The sequence below is a fragment of the Melospiza melodia genome, chromosome 20 (genome assembly GCF_035770615.1).
Source record: "Melospiza melodia melodia isolate bMelMel2 chromosome 20, bMelMel2.pri, whole genome shotgun sequence".
In the NCBI taxonomy this organism is placed as follows: Eukaryota; Metazoa; Chordata; class Aves; order Passeriformes; family Passerellidae; genus Melospiza; species Melospiza melodia.
The window spans coordinates 7,884,691-7,903,966 of NC_086213.1; the positions used below are offsets into that span (position 1 = coordinate 7,884,691).

Here is a 19,276-nt window from a genome sequence, read left to right on the forward strand (position 1 = left end):
ACAGTGTGAACAGAATACTGGTTGGCTGCATTACAGTTCATTCACATATTAGAAAAAGATAAAATTAAAACAAGCTTTCAGTTTTAACTGCTTTGTTGGGAGTACACCATGGAAAAAATGCATTTGGGCCTTTTCTCACAGGGAGCCAACAAAGAAGGGAACATTTATTTATTTTCTCAATTTTTTGTTTAAAATCTAAAGCCTGTCTTTTTTCACTGTTTTCTTTCTCTTGATATTTTATTATACTGGAGCTACATAATATTTTAATAGACAAGGACTGAAAAGGTATCTTTAACTTAGATTCGTTAGAGTAATATTACCACCTAGGTAATTCCTTGGGAAAAAGAGTCTCCTTGTGAAAGATATAAGCAGAGGGATCCTGGTCCTTGGCTTTATGCTGAAACAAGGAATAACAAGCCAGATTCCCATACTGCTTTAAAGTAAATGAAAGGAGGACAGAAAAACCCCAACAATCTTTCTGGTGTTTGTATGATCTGGAAGAAAGCAGGGCAGGAGGTGCAGTAGGGGTACAGTTCATCTTTCATGGAGTATAAAGGCTTTCCTTAAATAAATGTATTAATATATTGGACATATGCTATTACAAACTGCTGAGACTTCTACCTGGAAAAATTTTCACCCACCCCCTCCTTGGAGATGCTGGTTCTGACAGGCTGCAACTGCCAATATCTCTACCCAGCTAACAATGCACAGCACCTTGTTCAAACAAGACTGGTCTTCATTTCACACTCTCCCCCAGGGAATATCCATTTTTGTCTTCAGACTATATCTTTATGACTGATGCAATCAGATTCTGGAAACCTGCCTTATTAGTTTATATTCCAGCTTCTTAGGGAATGATGTTAATTTTCCATTGTAGGACCAGAAGATTTTAGATGTGCTAGATCTTGTCTATAAGGAATAACAAAAAAAGTGGCACACACAGTACCATGCTAAGAAATGGACTACAGTGAACAGCATTCCTTGCACAGAAATTCTAGGGGTTCCAAAAAAAGACACTCCTCAGTCCAACAGTGCCTGAAGCAAGATATTTTACAATTGCAATATGAATAAATAGATGTGCATTTTTTTACTTATTCACCTGAGATATTCTGCCTAATATCTTCATCAGAATTGTTTTCTTCCTAGATCTGTGGTTTACTAAGACTTTACACTGTGATGGCCAAAGAATTCCATTATATCCATTAAAGATTAGATGATTTTCTTTTGTTTCCCACAGCAAATAGGATCCCATTCATGTCCCAAACAGAATGTCAGTAGTTGGAATGATGTTTTCTTAAGGTACATATAAGATTAAAGACTGAAATCAGATGCAGTGTTGCCAAAGCCTTTGTAATATGCATGTTTTTCATGGCAAGATGATTGACAAGAATTGCAGTAAGGTGCTGAAGGGGATATTTCACCTGGCCCATCAAAATTCAATGTAGAGGATTAGAACTAAGAAGAGCTGACAATATTGACTTTGAGTACCACAACGGAAACATAATTAGCTTTTTGACATGTAGTGGACAGAAATATTCCATTTTTTAAAAAATCAGTTAGAGTAATTACTGCATATCTGTTGCATGCTGCCCTGGGAAAAAGAAAAAAAAAAGAAAAAAGGTCTGCTCTGCTCTTTCCTCTTTTCCCAGTAAAATCCAAGTTTGGCACTAGAATAAATGCATACAAACCCAGCCTTTCTGCTGGAAGAACATCAGGAAAACTTCATGCATTAAAGTAAAAACCTCTCTTAAAAGAGAGCACACAGATCTGAAAGAATGAAAAAGTCAATGAATTTTATACAAGTTTACGTATTGCAAAACAAACTGTCTGCACTATGCTTATTAAAGGCATATTTCATTGCCTAATCATAGATGTCTATTGTACCTTTGATGTTTTGAATCATAATTGCAGCCTTTCCCCCAACTGTAATAATGAAAGACATTTTGGCATATGCTTATATTGATTCCCCCTTAACAAAGCACTTAAGACAAATACTTGCATCCCACTGAAATTAATGGCCAACCTTAACTTTGAGTACACTGAAGTCACTGGCATTTAGACAAATGGCAATTTATATGGGCACAGAATTGCCTACTTTGTTGGACAGACAAAAGCCTCTGAAGAGAAGTCTTTAAACTCAAAAGCCATTAAAATACTCAGCTGCTTTGTTTAGAAACACTATGGCATCCATGGCTTTTATGTTTTTATCAGAATAAATGTGCTAGCAAAAAAATGTGTAGCTGTTGTACTGAAGTACCTTTTCTAGCTACTGGTCTGGAATAATCTAAAATGTAGAGACAATTTTCAGTAGATTTACAGAAAATACAGTACATGCAGAAATGGGAAAAGGCAAAACTTAATTGTACACAACACCTTGACAATAAGCTACCATTAGGTATAATATAAATAATGCACTAAATTCTATTCCAATTTTATTTTGTCTGTATGCTCATCTGTTATTCTTTTTGATTTGGGATTAAGTGGTATATGAAAATAAGCAAAAAATAATCAAGAATTTTGCTTACCTTATTACATTTTTAGGAGTTACTAGTTATCCTTATTAGTTAGAACCTGCAATGAAATATTTTAGGAAATTAAAGTAGATTAAAAATGCAGAAATAGAAATGCCTTTACATAGAGTAAAATCAGTATTTGTTCTCAGCATCAAATCCAGGGCATATACTGAGGCAATACTATGCTGTTTCAGACAGTATGCTCACCTGACTTATTGGGAACTCCTCACCAAAATCAGTGGATTTAAAGATATAAAAGAAAATTGAAATTAATTGAAAAATGTACCCCTTACTTTTCTGACAAAGTTTCTCAGAGTTCTAAATACATTTTGCTAGTCATTTCTCTATTAATTTTCTAATATTTTTTACCTAGCAGTATCCACAGCTACTAATTGGCTTTGTAGCTCTGCATTTCTCCACTCTGTGTTCCAGTTTAAACCCCAAAGTGAACAGCTCGTGTAGAATATTGTAGCTCTGTAAAATGCTCTGACTGCACTCAGGGAGTTTACTCTGGACAAGACTTCAAGAAGCATGTCAGCATGCAGGAACAATGAAAATTCCTGTTAGACCTCATTAGCAGGAGTAAAAAGACAATATTTGAAACCATACTTACCGAGGCTACAGTTTCTCCTAAATTTAAAATTAGGCCATCCAACCTGGAAAAATCTCAGTGGTTATTCAGTTTACACATAGACATGGAAGTATTAACATTTCCTTAATAAAAAGTCTGAGTCTGTCTATTTCTTTGTTTCCTTAATACATACTTCAACGAAGAGAGACAGCATTAAGATCAAAAAATCTATCTATTGTAAGCAGAAATCATGTGTACAAAATTAAGCAAGTGCAATAACATATTTACTAGAAAAAATATTCTTTATTTAATAATTAATTCATAACACAATAAATATTGGGATCACATATATGAGGGACCCAGCAAAGCTCAGACTTGTTTGCACCACGGTGTGGTTTGACAAACAAATCCTCATCAGCTGGCATCCTAAGAAGCCTGACTAGATTTTTTTTTCACATGCAATCAGTAAGTTGCAATGTACATCAATTGTTTCAATTTACATTGGTCAGGCTTTTAAAAACAATTCTTAAGCACCATCCCTGGTGAATCCTTCAGGAAAAAAAGCACAATCACAATATTTGTCATTATTCTGTCTTGCCATTGATTCTGACATTATTATGTAGGTGGGATGCTTTGTTTTACTTCAGGGGGCAACAGCATTTTCCACTAAATGAGGAACAGAACCAGGCTGCTGTTGAAGAGGCAGGAACAATTTCATGCAGGCCACTCAGCAATTCTAAAACCAAGACAGTTCTGTTTCTTCTGAAAACCATGACATGCCTTAGTTTCACACTCTACATGCACTGAAGACACATTTCCTTGAGATCTCTCTATTTGCTAAATAATTAATTTGAACTATATGATGAATAAAATTAACTCATCTTTCCATTGATTTGTCTGTAGGGACAGACAACTCTGTCTGCTAGATGCATTGCTAAGGCAGAGAAGAGAAGCAGATTTGACAAGGTTAAACACCAGTGCTTTAATTTCTGGGAAACAAAAGGAACTGGAAAGAAAAACTTGTATGCATAAAGGTTAGAGTTTTGTCAGAGGTGAGCTGTTTCTCACAGCAAAATTTCTATTAGGCTGTATCTCCGTATTTTAAAATATTAAGTAAAACATTTTAAGCAACCCTAATTTACTCTGAACTCCTTTTTTGTAAATGGTTGAGGAAAATTTAGCAAGGGTTTTGGCTGCATCATACTCATAAGGCCCTTTATTAAAGGAAACAGAAACTTCTGAATGTGCAGGTTTGTACCCATTTATATAGAAATAAAGTTTTCATCATTTCTTCTAAAGGCAGCTGCAAAATTCAGGCATTTTTTCAACAACACTTCCAATCCAAACATTCTTGTCAACTACAAACTTATGGATGACTTCACAGATGTAAAATGGCATCAGCAGATATGATACAGAATGCCACTTGGAGACCAACTGTGTCACTTCTTTCTATTTTATGGACAAGAAACGTGGACCAAAAAAAAAAAAAAATCAGAAAAAATTGTAGAGAAAACATTTAGGACTTCTTTTGCTGTTGTTTAAGCAAAAGAATTGCTGTTGTAATTCTAAAAAAAATTTTGAAAATTTAATATTCTCATATAAATGAGAGTGTGATAAATGCTGTTAAATCCTATTTTACAAGGAAGTTTTGATCCCTTTTGTCGAATAGTTTCAGACAGGTACAATTGTCATGGTAAAAATTATTTCACACTTGGTATGAACCAACCATATTTCTGTGTTGCTGCAGCAGTGAAATACCAATCAAATTAAAACAGCAGATATAGATACATGATCATCAGACTATTCTTCAAAACTGCAACAAGTTTGGAATTAAAATAACAAATTCCACACATAAACTATGGATATAAATTAACTGCAAAAAGGATATATTTTGTTTCACCTGAAGCTGGTCTCTTCCAATGTTTGCTATTCTGCTGTAAAGGGTGCAAACTGTGACTGGGATGGAAATTCAGTGCAGACTGGTTTGTGTTTGCCTTTGTCAGGCTATCTCCTTAACAGGGCTCTGCACAAGAAGCTTCACTCTCAGATTTGTTCCTCTCCTACCACAGATGAGCCAGCACCTCCCCCTTCTGGAGAGCACAAAAATCGGCAGGAATCTGCAGCAGGGTAATGCTTTCTTACTTGGGCCAGTACACAACAAAAAACAAAAGAAGTTGCAGATGATTATTTTATATCTTTTCTCAGGGCAGGACCATTTCTCTTCTGGATCACTGCTTAATGTAGTTCCCTTCAGTAAAGTGTTTTATTAAAGCCAGACATCAGTCAGTTCAGATATAGTCTCCAGCTCATCAGTAAGAAAGTCTTAAAAACAAACCAAGAAAATATTTCAGTGTCAGCCATATTTCTGCATTCTATAAACCAGAAAATGCTGCATAAGGTGGATTATTAGAGGGTTTTACTTTACTTGTCAGCTTAATATACACTTTTAAAGTAGTAATTTGTGAGCTGTGTCAATTTAGTTTGGATTGAGCTGAATTAAAAATTTCAGGAGTAGGCAGAGACGCCACCATAAAATTCAACTCTTTCTTTAGCACCTCTGAGATCATTGATTCTCAGTCCTCTCCAGAACACTGTGACCAGGCTGCTACTGATTAATCCATTGTGATTCTGCCAGCAGCAGTACAGCCTCAGGTGATTTTTCTATTAAATTCCATTACATATTACATTTTAAAGGAAAAAACCCAAAGATGACTGCTTACCCTTTGTTGTGCACTCCAGGAACTTCTTTCCACTGGTAAATGCAGAATCTCAGTGTTCAATATAGGATTAGTAATGAGCAATCCAAGCATGCAGCACAAAACATCCCACCAAACTTCTATGGGATGCCCTCTCTGATTCCCAGCATCTGAGACTCTTCTGCTGGCCAACAAGGAAACCCAAATCACAACTGCTTCATTTATAGATGGCCTAAGATATCATGGGCTTTAGCTATTTTATATTTGCATATAAAATATGCAAATTTTATATTTGCGTATAAAACACTGTGATTATTCCCTAGCCCCCAAAAAGAAGAACTTAAGGCTCTTAGAGATTTGTTGCAGCAGGACTACATTGGTTTTAGAACTGTGAAGGTGCAAGGAAAATTTTTCAGCTGTGAGAAAAAGCTCTCTACAGGAGAAAACCAAAGATTCCTGTAACCTGAACCATTAAAGCTGTTCCAACTTAAAGTGCCCCTTTTCTTTACAAATATGTTTTGTGCTTTTTTTCCTTCTTTCCAGGGATGGTATTTAACCTCAGCAGCCTGTGACTGTTGCATCCAGGCCAGAACGCTTTGTAATTTGCAACTTGGTAACTTCTTCAGCACAGGTGGGGTGAATGCCAACTGTCTTCATCATCTGAGCATAGGTAGCACCACACCTACCAAAAATCAACAACAACAAATGACTCACAAAGTCAAATGCTATTCACCTGAAGCAGCTAAAAGGTCCTAAAATATCAAAATAATTCTGCTCTTGTCCATTTGATCAGGTAGAGGAGTTGCATTTGTTCTTATACAATGCTGTCTATTATTTCTCAGGCACTTACACAACACATAGACGCCCAGCTTCCCAACTCTGAGGTAGGAAAGAATTGTCATAAGAGTTGAGACAGAGAGAATTAAGCAATTTATCCTAAGTCACAACTGAGCCTGTGGCAAAAACATATGACAAAACTGCAACCTTCAGCTTTTCTTGTACATACATGTGTGTTTCACTAACTCCAGATGGAAAAAAATGCACACATACACATAGAGGAAGAAAATCTTAATTAGAACTGTTGGAAAGAATCTGCTAAAGGAAATAATACCAGAATATTCTTCCACGAACTTAAAGTCTCTGATGCTTACACAGAACATATCAATGTTATAAGCGAGGAAAAAAACGTTTTTTATTAAAAAAAAAACATAGCAAGCAAACAAAACCCACCAAAACCCCCTAGTGCTACAATCCCACTTGCTTAATTCCCTTAGTTGTCCAGTAACATTCTTAAGACTTGATGACTTTCTTTTGAACTGCTATTTCTGGCAGGCTATGCTGTAAGAATAGCTGAAATGGCCCTAAATTTAAGGATTGTTTCAAGCTCTCTATGGAATAATGTTATCTCCCTCTACAAAACACAGCAAAGGAAGCTATAGATGCCTTCTGGTGTCTCCACTTACACCTAAAAAAGCACTGACAAGCAAAAGATCTTTGCTGACTACAGAGGTTACTGGAGTGCTGGGTGGGTGGGAAGATGAAAAATCATCCTTCAGAGAAGCTGAAGAAGTATTTGTCAAAGGAGAAGAGCAGCTTTTACAGTGAGGGTTCCACATTGAAAGCTCTGGATTTGTGAAATGCAATAGAAACCCATCCAGGAATCTGACCTGCTGAAAACCTCTTACTGTGGCTAAAGTTTTCATTTCCCTCAAGCAAGGCAGAAAAGCACTCCAGTTTCATGTGCTTCCTTTTCAATGGTTATTTTGGATAAAACTTCAAAACAACGACATCCTAAAAAATGTAGTTCTAGAATCTATACCACTGGCAATTAATGGACTACAAACACATGTTGAAAATGTGTACTGAGGGTACACTGCAATCAGTGATTTCCAAGATATTCCTCACATGATCCTTGTGGTCCTGCCTTCTTAATCCTTTCTGCTTTTCATTTATAATAGTCACTCACAACTGCAGGACTAAAACTGCAGTAAAATGGTGATCAAATTTATGAAAATGAACTGACACCACAACTGGCAATGATTTATGATGTTCTAGACTACTTTCCTTGAAGAGGAAGTTAAAAATTATAATTTTTAAATGTAAATATAGGAATCTACATTTCTGAAGATGTGAATCATCAATAAGAAAGGGAAAGGAAAGAACAAATAAGAAATAATTGTAGCACAGGAAAATCATAGCAAGACTTTTCCATTAAACCAGAGATGACTGAGAATCACTTCTTATTTTTTCAAATGGAGGACTTCTATATCAATATTTGAGCAAAATCTTAAACAAGATGAGATCACAAAGGATAGGTTTCTTTATTGCAATTATCAGATAGCTTCAAACAAAAGTATCTTCCCTCTTTCATCATCCCATAGAAATTTCTTTTTTACTATACCGTATTTAGCTTATACCCCAGCAATATAAGAATTCATGCAAACCTTGCTGAACTTCTAAGAAGCCATGGCCGTGCAAATTTAAAGATGAGATTAGGAAAGAAAATGCTTGGCAGGTGTAAAGAAAGGTTTTTCTGAATAGTACAAATATATTTTTAAAGAACTTGGAAAACTGTATGGGGATTTCCTATCCTGTTCACATAATGCAGAAGAAGCTACACTGAAGAAACTAACATTAGTTCAGTTAATGCTTAATTCTGTTTTCTGCTTTAACTATATCAAATCAATGCTATACTTTCCTCAGTTGTTCTCTAACTATATCCAGTATTACAATAACTAAATCCAGTACATCTTAATGAAGAACTGCAGTATTTTTGTGAAAATATGTGCAATACTCCATAAAAGTAACAAAAAGCATGCATTCTTTATAGTGTTGCCAAAACTAGGCAGCTATCTTCTATAATCTTACAATAACTTAAGAAGCAGGCTTTAGAAGCTAGAGACATTCTTTTGTACTTACTTGATTCCAAGAGCAAATCCTTGAATAACTTCGCCTGCATTTGGTCCAATGAAATGAAGGCCAAGTATTCGTTGCTCCCTCTCTCGTAAGCACACCATCTGAAAACAATACATCACAAAAAGATCTTTTCTTAGAACACTTAAAGATAAGGCATGAAGATGAATTAAATGAAACTGGAATGCCCCAAGATCCTAGTTCAGCTGTTTATTTCCAGTGTGCCAAAAACTTCTGCACTTGCTTAAGTCTTACTGACTTCAATAGCCCTTACTCTCCTTGTCCCTAAGCATTTTCCTGAATTGAAGCTTTATTGGTGTATTTCTTTCAGACTTGAGGGAGCCACTGACAACAATAATTTCTGATACTGAATACTTTGTTGTTTGCCATTTGAATGAAATCCTCAATGTACTTTCTGTAGCCTGGTGACCAGACCAGTGCTCTTTTCCACTGAGTGGCCACCTCAGCACTTCTCCAAGCCTGTGCAGTTGTTTTCATCAGTATTTTCACAGAAGATCACTACCATTATTAAATTTATTTTCACAGGTGACCACTAACAGTTCAAGGATATTTTGTACCTTTGTGACTCAGGAAACACTTACAGCAGCATGTTTGGTGAGATACATTTACCACAAGGGGCACATAACCTAAAAAGGAGTGGAGCCTCAGAAGCAGCCAAAGATGAAGGTTAATAAGTATCTAGGAGAGCCTGAGTCACTGCACACTTAATTTTTATTAGAGAACTTAATGAAAATGTTTTAGTTCCTATAAGGACACCATCTTTATAATTATGAAAAGGAAGTCAGTCTTTCCCTGCATCCTCCCATCGGGCATTTAATTATCACTAATCTACTAAGTTCTGCTATTCAGTAAAAGCTTAAATTCTTTCATTAGGAATGCCAGGAACAGCAGCAATCATGATGTGGGACTTTTAATATTAAGGCATTTTAAAGGAAAAATTCTTGCAATATAGTTTGAAAGACTCAAGTTAAATGTTTGTTTATATGTTTTAAAGAGTTTAGTAAGGACTATATTAAATATCATCCAACAACTACTATGCTGTTACTACTTTACCCTTAAATATTTACTCTAATTGACATAATTCAAAGGGAATACATAAAATTAAATATCATCATCTTTGTTACACTGGTACTTGGGACACTTAAGGCAAGCATTTACATAATTCAGAGATTGAAAAAATACAGTCAGAAAAACTGACTGCAATTAGTGACAATGGACATTCCTTACATAACAATATAATATTGTATAATATAATTGATTAACACATTTATGCAAAAAAAGACTGTTCCCTGATGATGAGGAGAAAAGGAACAAAAAGGAAACTATGATATATTCTACCAACACTACACTTCATCTTAGCTAAGAGTCTCTACTGTAGGCAAGAGCATCAAAAACCTTTCCAACACTGAAGCAACTGGATTGCTGCAGAAGGACCTTTTCAGGTCTGGCACTTTGAACTAAATCGGGAGCAGTTTTTTCTTGAGTAGAACCTGAATAGTTACTGCAGGTTTGTAAGCCTTATGCTTAATTTCTGAAGGTATCATACTTTTGGCAAGAGGTGTCAATATAAATATTTCATGTAACCAGTTAAGAACTTTGCTGGGAAAAGCAGAGATTGATCTGAATCTGAAATACTTTTTAAGATCTTAAAAGCAGTTCAAAGACGGTATTTACTAACAGAATGTCAGTTCTGAACAATGCCAATATCTGTAAAGAAATTTCAAGATGTGTGTCACCAAGAAAATATCCATCTTGAGATGTTTTTTTGCCAAACAGTGCTCTTTAAAGTTGGCTGTACCATATCCCATTTTAAGTTAAAAGCAAGTTAAAAGCCCACAAAACTCACTTTCATATAGCATTGAGTTGCATCTCTTTCAGCCACTGTGAACTCTAAAGGTTTATAATATGCATGGTATACCTGGTAGGAAAAACAATAACGTTTTCTGTTAGAAAGTACTATTATGTCAAAACCTGGTATTTATTACTATAATAACTACTATTACTACATATTTATACCTTTGTACAAATATTTATTTATAACCTGTTAGTTATTTTAAAGAAATATATGGAAAGCACAGTAAGAGCTTAACACAAACCTTTCTCAGAGAATCATTAGATTAAAAACAAAACTTCCCAAATAATGCTACTCAGACTTATGCACCAAATTAAAGGAAAAAAAATAGCATTTTTAAGCTTCTCCCAAAGGTTCAATGCCTTGTTTACTGAAAAAAAAAATCCTAAAATCTTTTCATATCTATAATATTGCACTCCTTAATAAAATCAAAACTGTAATATTTACATTCTGAATAGTAAATTCTTATTTGTTCATTAATGATTTTCCCAAGAGTAACACAACATATCTTTTCAAAGGTAACTTGTAGAAAGTAACATAGCCATTGTTCAATGATGCTGCACAATGTAATTTGCTAAAATGGCAGCTACTTTAAAGCTGTCACATCCTATCAGTCATTTTAAGCCCAACAGGCAACAGTTCCCATTGTGACCTGCTGCAACACTACTGAAGTTCTGAGCACTTCTGGAGGCACCAACTCCCTAACTGTAAACACAGTATTTTGGAGACCAAAAATTTTACCTGATACAGCAGTAAAAATTCTGCCTTTCCACAGGGCAACTCTGATGCCAACTAAAAAATTAAAAATGTTTTCATACCTCAATATTGTCTGATCCGTGACGTTGCACAGCTGCTTCTTCTGACAGGCCAACACAACCATACTCCAAGGGAGTGAAGACTGTGGTAGGCACCTGCTTGGGAGGAAGCAGAAGCTGTTACTGCTGAGCCATGTGCAGCAGCTGCCTGGCAGACACTTGGCACAACTGAGAGGTGCAGCTCGGGCACACAGCTCCACTTTGGCTGCTGTCAAAGCTGCATTCCAGGTGACAAAATGCAATTCTTTAAAAGAAAAAAGCCCAAGATTGTTCTTACTGCAAAAAGCCATAACTCACATTGTCATAGTCCATCAGCTCTGCAGACTGGCCGAAAAGGCGCTGAGCCAGCAGTTTCCCTGCAGCTATTGCTGTGGGTGTTAATTCAGGACGGCCCTAAGGAGAGAGCACAAAGCTTTGTTTGAACTTAAGGGAAAGCAGCATCCAAAGATTTCTCCTGGGACAATGGTCAGAGGAAAGCCAAATCTTTGGAATTCCAGCTTGGTAGCCAAGGCTCCAAAGAAAAAGCAATAATAATTTCTGTCCAAACATGCTTTAAAGTCTGAGTTTACTATCTGTCTTAATGGAGGGAAAATGTCACAAATATGTCAAATCTTTTTATCTTATCATGGCATCTCTTGAAAAGCAGGACATATTCACATGCTGACTGTTCACTTCACCCCTTCTCTCCAAAGTAAGCCATGAGGAAATTTTTCAAAGTGTCTTTTTAAAGAAGAGTCTAGATTAAAGCAACGTTGCTTTTATAATATCAGACCTTTTAAAAAAAATGTCTGACCCATTTTTACAGAACACAGGCACAAACCCCAGCTGTTTGTATACACTATTACCAACTTCCTCAGTTGGTCCTGGACTGGAAAAGTGGAAAGCTCTTTTGCTAGAACTTGTGACCTAAAGGGTGAGCTGGTCCTGGTCTAAGGCTCTGCTGTTACACAGGGGTTTGAAAGGGATTGCTATTGGCAAATGCAAACTTCCTGCAAGTGAGAAATGGAACGACAGCAGGATATGACCAGGGTGTGCTCCACTTCAAGCCATGAGTCCTGGCTCCTTTTTATATCCAAACAGGGCTGTAGATGTGCCAGAACTCTAATTCTGAGTGCTGGCACAGCACTGCTGGAGCATCAGAACTGCAGAGCTGGTTTTAAAGAACTTGAAAGTTTTTGAAAATTGAATTAAGGTATTTGCAAGGGAATATTTTCAAGCCCAAGAAGGAACAGTCCATATAGGTTAATAAGATTAAGCAAAATTCATGGATCTAATTTAAAAATCCCATTCATTAAGAGTTCATCCAAGACATATCATCAAAATGTTTGTCTGACATAAGAAAAGAGGTCACAAATTCAGAAGGAATGATGTGGAAACATAAGAAAGCCATAACTGAGAAGCACTTTTGTGGCACAACGTGAAATGCTTTATAAAAATGTGTGAAGCTTTGATTTCCACACTTCCTATTTAGATATAACACTTGCCACACTCCTGCAAAGTCCCACTTGGAAGCAGTCATTCAATAAGCTCTCAAAATCAGTTCTCAGCAGAAAATAAAATAAGGATTCCCCATCACACACATCCAAAGTTTTTCATTTTTTGTCATTACCTAAAGGTTTTTAGCATTTACTGGAATCCATTCCTCTTTAGCAGCTTATCTTTTTTTGTATGTTGGTAGACAGAATCTGTACATGGCATTAGCTACCATTTTCTTCAGTACACATACTATATTAATTATCTGCATATTAACAGGCATGTAGGCTTTTATCTGTAGTAACAACCACTTAAATTGCAAAAACCAATCTGAAACATTACATCTAACCTGATAACAGAAATCACAATTCTAATTGTTAATGAAGGCTAATCTATTTTTCCTCCACAGCTCATTACAAATCACAGAGCTGCAAGTTTATCCCTTTTTCCTTCTAACATCCCTCAAGTCACAATTTTTCAAATCCAACATTTTGACTTTCAAGTCTGTAAATGTACTTTACCAGATGAAATTTGTTTTTTCTTACACACATTTGCCTGAAACATGTCTGCCAATCATTTCTGGAGCAGGAAATATATGTTGTTTTGGCATTCCAGAAATGAATAGAAGATTGGAACGAGAGATAAAATTGTGAAAGCACTGCCATGCATTCCATAAAACCCAACTAATTACTAAAACATCCATGCAGATAAAGCCCAATTCCTCATAAACAATGACTTAAAGACCTTCCTTGGTAAATATTTGAAATGAACATTCACTTTGCAGTCATGTGTAGAACTACTCTGCTGATAATTATGGATACGAATTGTTCATAAGAATCCTCCAATGCATTATACATTTAACTGAGATGGTCCTAAGAGAGTTTAAAAAGCTTTGAAGTAACGTGTATTTGTTCTAACACAACTCTTTTTGGTCTCATTTCTATTCAAAGCAACATACTGTACATTCCACTTTCTCTACACATCTTTGTTGTAACACCCTTTGAAATATGACAGATGTAGAGTGGCCTGACCATAAACCTCCTTCTGAGAAAATGTCTTTATAGTGTGTGCCATGCTTTTCAACAAGAACACTACTGAAGGAAGGATTTTAACACAGAGAGTTTATATCAGCACTGAAAAAAAGAATTCACACTAAAATTCCAGCTTGACTTTCCTGATCCTGATTACAGGAAAATGCTGAAATGCAATTTCACCTGCCAGTTGAAAATAATATTTTGCCACAACTTGAATAATGTTTTTTGAGGGTACACAAACTGACTCACATCTGGAAGATTTTTTTCCCTTTTTTTTTTCCAAATGAAATCTTGGGTAACATTAGGATTCCATTCCATACAGGGGTGCAACAAGACACCCATGCACACAGATTCCCATTTGTACCAGATGGGTAGGACTCCCAAATGAAAACAGTCATTCTGAGCAATCAGGAAACTCAGCTGCCCCCTCACTCACTCCCCTTCCAGCCAGGGCATTGAATTCCAACAAAAAAAGCAGTTCTTGCTATTGGGTAGCAATTCAGTATTTATTCAGTGTGGAATGGCAAAGGAGGGAGGAAGGCTTGGGAACTACTCACACAATTTGAGCAAAAGCACTTTATGGCGGCAAAGAAACTCTAACAGGGACAGAGCAGAGCAAGGAGAAATCCTGAGCAGGAACACCAGAGGAAAAAATAATTTTTATAAAGATTCTTAGGGATCATTGATGTTCCCTCACAGGAAACAAGATTCCCCTTGCTGTGCTCGTTTGGTAGGTCACACCCAGAAAGTACCACAACCAAGCTCTGCAGCTTTGTGGTTCTTTGCAGGATACCCTTGATTCTCATGTGTTAATTTGAGATATGCACCAATTATTTATTTCAATTTTTAAAAAAATTTATTTCAGTGCTGGTTCCCATGCCAATGAAGTTTATTATCTAAATTAATTCTGATTTAAAAAAAAACCAAAACACTAAACTAATTTAAGTATTCAAATAAAATAAACTTCATTGCTTAGCAAGTGGAATTCCACAGATCACGTGCTGGAGTCAGATAAAAGTGTGGCAGTATTTCTTTTTATCTCTAAACACTTGAAATGTATGAGTACTGTATGTTAATTCCCTGCATTGAGCCAATATACAGATAAAAGCTTAAGGGAATATTCTACAGAGCACTGACATAACTTTTTCATTTTTTCCCCCAGTTGTACACTGGACACAGCATACAACTCTGCTGCTGTTTTTAACACTTACACTTAGAAGTGTCTGTTGAACCACTCAGGTTCAAAAATCTGCACTAATAGAGACAAAAGAAGGAAAAGGAAATCCAAGTTTTAACAACAAAATAAAAATGACAAATAAATGAATACATTATTTTTTAGATCCAGAGAAGGCAAGAGGAGAGCATCCTGCCTCCAACTTTATATTTCTTATCTAAATCCTCAAAGGGCAAAAGACAAAAAGCATCCAAAAGGAAATGACTTGCCCAAAATAACACTGCAGATTGGCAGCAAAATAAGCAACAGATTCTAAGCCCTGCCAGCATTGCCTCTAACAACTGCTTCTTGGATGAAATTAAAAAGAAAATTTTGGAAAGCAGGAGGCAGCCAAGCCTTATACATCAGGGATAAGCAGGTGTAGGAGGTTGTTGTGAGCAGAAAGTGGACTTCAGGAAGTATCTGAGAGCAAGAAGTGACAAATACAGAGGGAATCTGCATGTGAAATGAGAAGAAAGGAGAGGAACTCTACAAAATCCCAAAGCTCTGAGTGACTAGACAGGACAACCAGACAGAGAAGTTGTGTAGAGTAATGGGGAAAAATAAAAAGGAGAAATATCTGAGAAGGAAAGAGTTTTAACACAATTTAAAAGCAAATGGCAAGTCCATGTGAAGATGGAGACAGACAGGAAGAAACACATTTCTACACAGAGGGAAGAGGTCAGGAGTGGTCAGCAGATTTATGAGATTTAACTGTCTCTGGCAGCTCCAGAGTCCAGTCAGAAATTTGCAGGGCTATTCCCAAGACATCATTTAATCCATTACAATATCTTCAGAAACTAAAAGCACCTGTAAGGTTTATACATTTGAGAGATCTTTAAAATATTTTAAACATAGCAGAATGAGACATTTTCTAAACTTCACTAACATTATACTACATATACTGTTTGGATATTGCTACAGTATTTGGCTTTGCCAGACTTGTAAGGCAGGTGCCTGCACTATATGAAAAACTATCTTGATAGAAAGGCCTCAATTCCAGTAACAGCTGAGAGAACTCTGTATCTTGCAATGCCCAGCATTGCTCTGTATTCTACATATTGCCCAAATTTTCCAGGCACAGCAGGCAGATGATGACAACATGCTCCTGTAACTCTACAGTTCAGAATCCAGACAAACATTTTTTATGAAATCAACATATTTGAGGATGCCCAACTTACTGCAGATAACTTGAGCTCTTATGCAAAATAAAAATTGGCAGATTGAAAGTATTTAAGTGCACATTTATCATGACAAGACATTCTTGCCATATATGAGTATAGATTATCAATAGCACTAGAATAAGACCACAGAATCTGGTCTTACCTCTCTATTAAATAAATTATTTTGCTTAAGTTATGATGTCCCCTTCTTAAAAAAAAAAAAACAACAAAAAAACCCACTCCCCTCATGTTTATTTAGCGTAATCATTCACAAATCACGAAGAAAATCAAATGCATTTAGTACTTTCAGTAATTACTTTTTCTTACTCTAGAGGAAAGTACTTCATTAGAAGCATTTTGCATCAGGGATATGATAAGCTGTTTTGTGATTAATCTCAATTAACACCCAAAATACCCCAAATGCAGTCACAGAATTGTCATGGTCATTCCCAGTAAATGTAGTTAGCTACAGAAGAATTGCTTTCACTCAGCATTCACAGGCAGTATGAAGTCATATGTCAAAAGTGATACAAACATTATTAGAAAGATAATAGGAGTGATAAAGACATCATTATTAGCCTCTGACCAATGATGCATTCCCTGATAAACATCAGCAATAATCTCTCATGCTGAGATACTTCACAGGATCCCTGTGAAGGAAATTACTGACCCAGGTGGTTGGCATAAACACTCCAGCCCTGCCAAGTGAAAAAGTGCAAAACACTGAGATATACACTGGAGCATGACTACATCTGGGGACTAGTTATTAGTCAGGAACAAAGTTGGCTTCCTGTTATTGTAAAATAGTTTATGTAGACTCAGTACCTCTGTTATGTCTCCAACTGCATAAATGTGAGGAACAGAAGTAGCTTCACTGGCATCAACAATAATCTTTCCAGTTTCAGAGTTAGTTTTCACTCCAACTGCCTCCAGATTGAGAGTTTTGGTGTCAGGGGCTCGGCCTTAAGGAAAAAAAAAAATTAAAGTAAGAGCTATTGGAAAACTTCAGCAGTGTTAATCTAAAAAGTTGGCATCTTCCACTGTGGGTCTCCAAGAACTTTGTTCTATTTGATAGTCCAAGCAGAATCATGAGAAAACTTATACTGAGAAAGCTTCAGGGGTGGAAAGCATGGCTATGACATTCTGTGGGAAAGGAGCTCGATCACTGTTGCCTTTGCTCAGACATCAGAGGGTTATCCTTTTAAATACGGAAAACCACACCCACTGAAAAAAGTACAAAAACCACATAAATTCATGTTTATTGAAGATTCTAAATTCAGTTTCCTAATGTAGCACAAATATACATATAAAAACTAAGCAACTTCTACACTGAAAATTTCCAATAAACATTACCTGAGTGGTGCTTAGTGCCAACAATGTGTTGTGTATACTATTTGAATAAAAATTATTAATAATGCTGTTAAACATTCCTGAAGTCCTTCTTTCTTGTAATCTGAATACACTTATCTTAAAACACTTTTAGTATCTTCACCTTAGATGAAAAATTTTATCAACTTTGCTCTCAAAACCTAAGTGCTGATTCAGTTATCTCAAACTGTATTTGAGCTATTTCTGTAGAGTTTAGAAACATTTTAAATCTATTTAAAAACAAATGAGGCAAATCCAACCAAGCCCAGATTTTATTACAGCTTCCTATTCCAATGATATCAAATTATCTCATATTTAAAAAATATATTTTGGTAGTGTTTTCTGCATAGTTACCCCTTGATCACTGAAGTCTTGACAGCATTACACTGAGCTTTGTATAGAGTATCTAAGGAAGCAATTCCTGACCCAGAAATTGCAATCTTAAATCCTGTCCAACTTGTTTGAAAGTTAATAAGCACAGTGAAGTTACATGGTAGTCACAAAATTTTTAAGGATGACACAGAAAAAAAACCCCAAACTGAATATAACCAAATGAAGGAAATTTTTTAACATTGTGTCTGTTTTAGAGGCTTTAATGAACATGGATATATCTACACATTCAAGTCTCCTTTGCGTGAGTCAAGATTTGCATTCAATTTAATACAGAGCTATAGCAAAGCAAAACAAAAGAGGAAATGTGTTTTCATTATAAAAACAAGCTCTTTGATGTTAATGCAGGAAATTATTAAACAAAAGGAAAACCTGGCTTGTCAATACAGACCTAATTATATGTAAACATATGATTCAGTGCTTTATACATCTTCCATATAGCCAGGCCCTCAAACAATGTCACATCTGAATGCCTCTGTAAAGACTTCTGTGTATTAATTTCATCTGGTGAAACCAACACTTCCTCTGGGAGCACTGACTGAAGCTGTCGGCACTTGGCTATCTGTCTGTCTTCCCTTCTGTTGTCCCCATGGGATGTTGATCTGCTGTTCCTTCTCTGCCCCCTGCTCCCCAGTCCTGATGCTATCAGGCAACAAAAATAATAAACCTCCAGGACCTTATCTTGGCTCGGATGTGAAACAACTTCCTACCGTTGTATTTCTTTGGGTATTGAGAGTAAAGCCTGGGTATTCTGCAAATGGACAACTAATGGGGTTTTCTAGTTTCCTCTTTTTCCTGCCAGGCAGAGCCAAGAGAAAACTTAGCACGCAATGGCAGGCACTGAAAGAGGAAAAAAGAAAATCCCTCAATAGAGTCATTTAAAGACCTGTGGCAACAACAGCTGAGTTTATCAAACCTGCAGGATAACACTTAACCTTTCCATTGCAGCCAATTTTAACATATGTACAGCTTGGTATTAATAGCTATGAGTTACAAAAAAATGTGCTGCTTCTCATAGTGAAGTTTCTCTCTCAATTTTACTGCCTAACTATTACTTTTGAAGGTAAAACCAAAATTTTTAAACATTGAACTGAAGCTTTACTGGCCTTTAGCTCTATGCAGGTTCACCCCCATAAGAATTATACTTACTGATCTTGCTTCATCTCAAATTCAGTAATTGAGGCTCATGATTATACAATGTGCAGGCTGTAGTGCCAAATTCAGGGAATTCTGATGTTTCCTAATGTTCACTTA

General features: G+C 36.2%; 1 protein-coding gene across 3 annotated transcripts in view; it reads right to left on the minus strand.

The window, feature by feature from the left end:
* Positions 1-19,276, minus strand: part of TXNRD2 (thioredoxin reductase 2) — a 41,226-nt gene that overhangs the window by 5,731 nt on the left and 16,219 nt on the right. For 2 of the 3 annotated variants that reach the window (XM_063173449.1, XM_063173448.1), the window contains exons 12-17: positions 17,090-17,226; positions 11,679-11,774; positions 11,385-11,477; positions 10,561-10,632; positions 8,700-8,797; positions 2,526-2,571 (exon numbers count right to left, since the gene is read on the minus strand). In XM_063173449.1, the coding sequence (XP_063029519.1) occupies positions 2,565-2,571; positions 8,700-8,797; positions 10,561-10,632; positions 11,385-11,477; positions 11,679-11,774; positions 17,090-17,226 (503 nt within the window). In that variant the 3' untranslated portion in view covers positions 2,526-2,564. Of the gene's footprint in view, positions 1-2,525; positions 2,572-3,367; positions 6,463-8,699; positions 8,798-10,560; positions 10,633-11,384; positions 11,478-11,678; positions 11,775-17,089; positions 17,227-19,276 lie in introns of those variants that run through there. The other variant, XM_063173447.1, reaches the window with a different exon arrangement.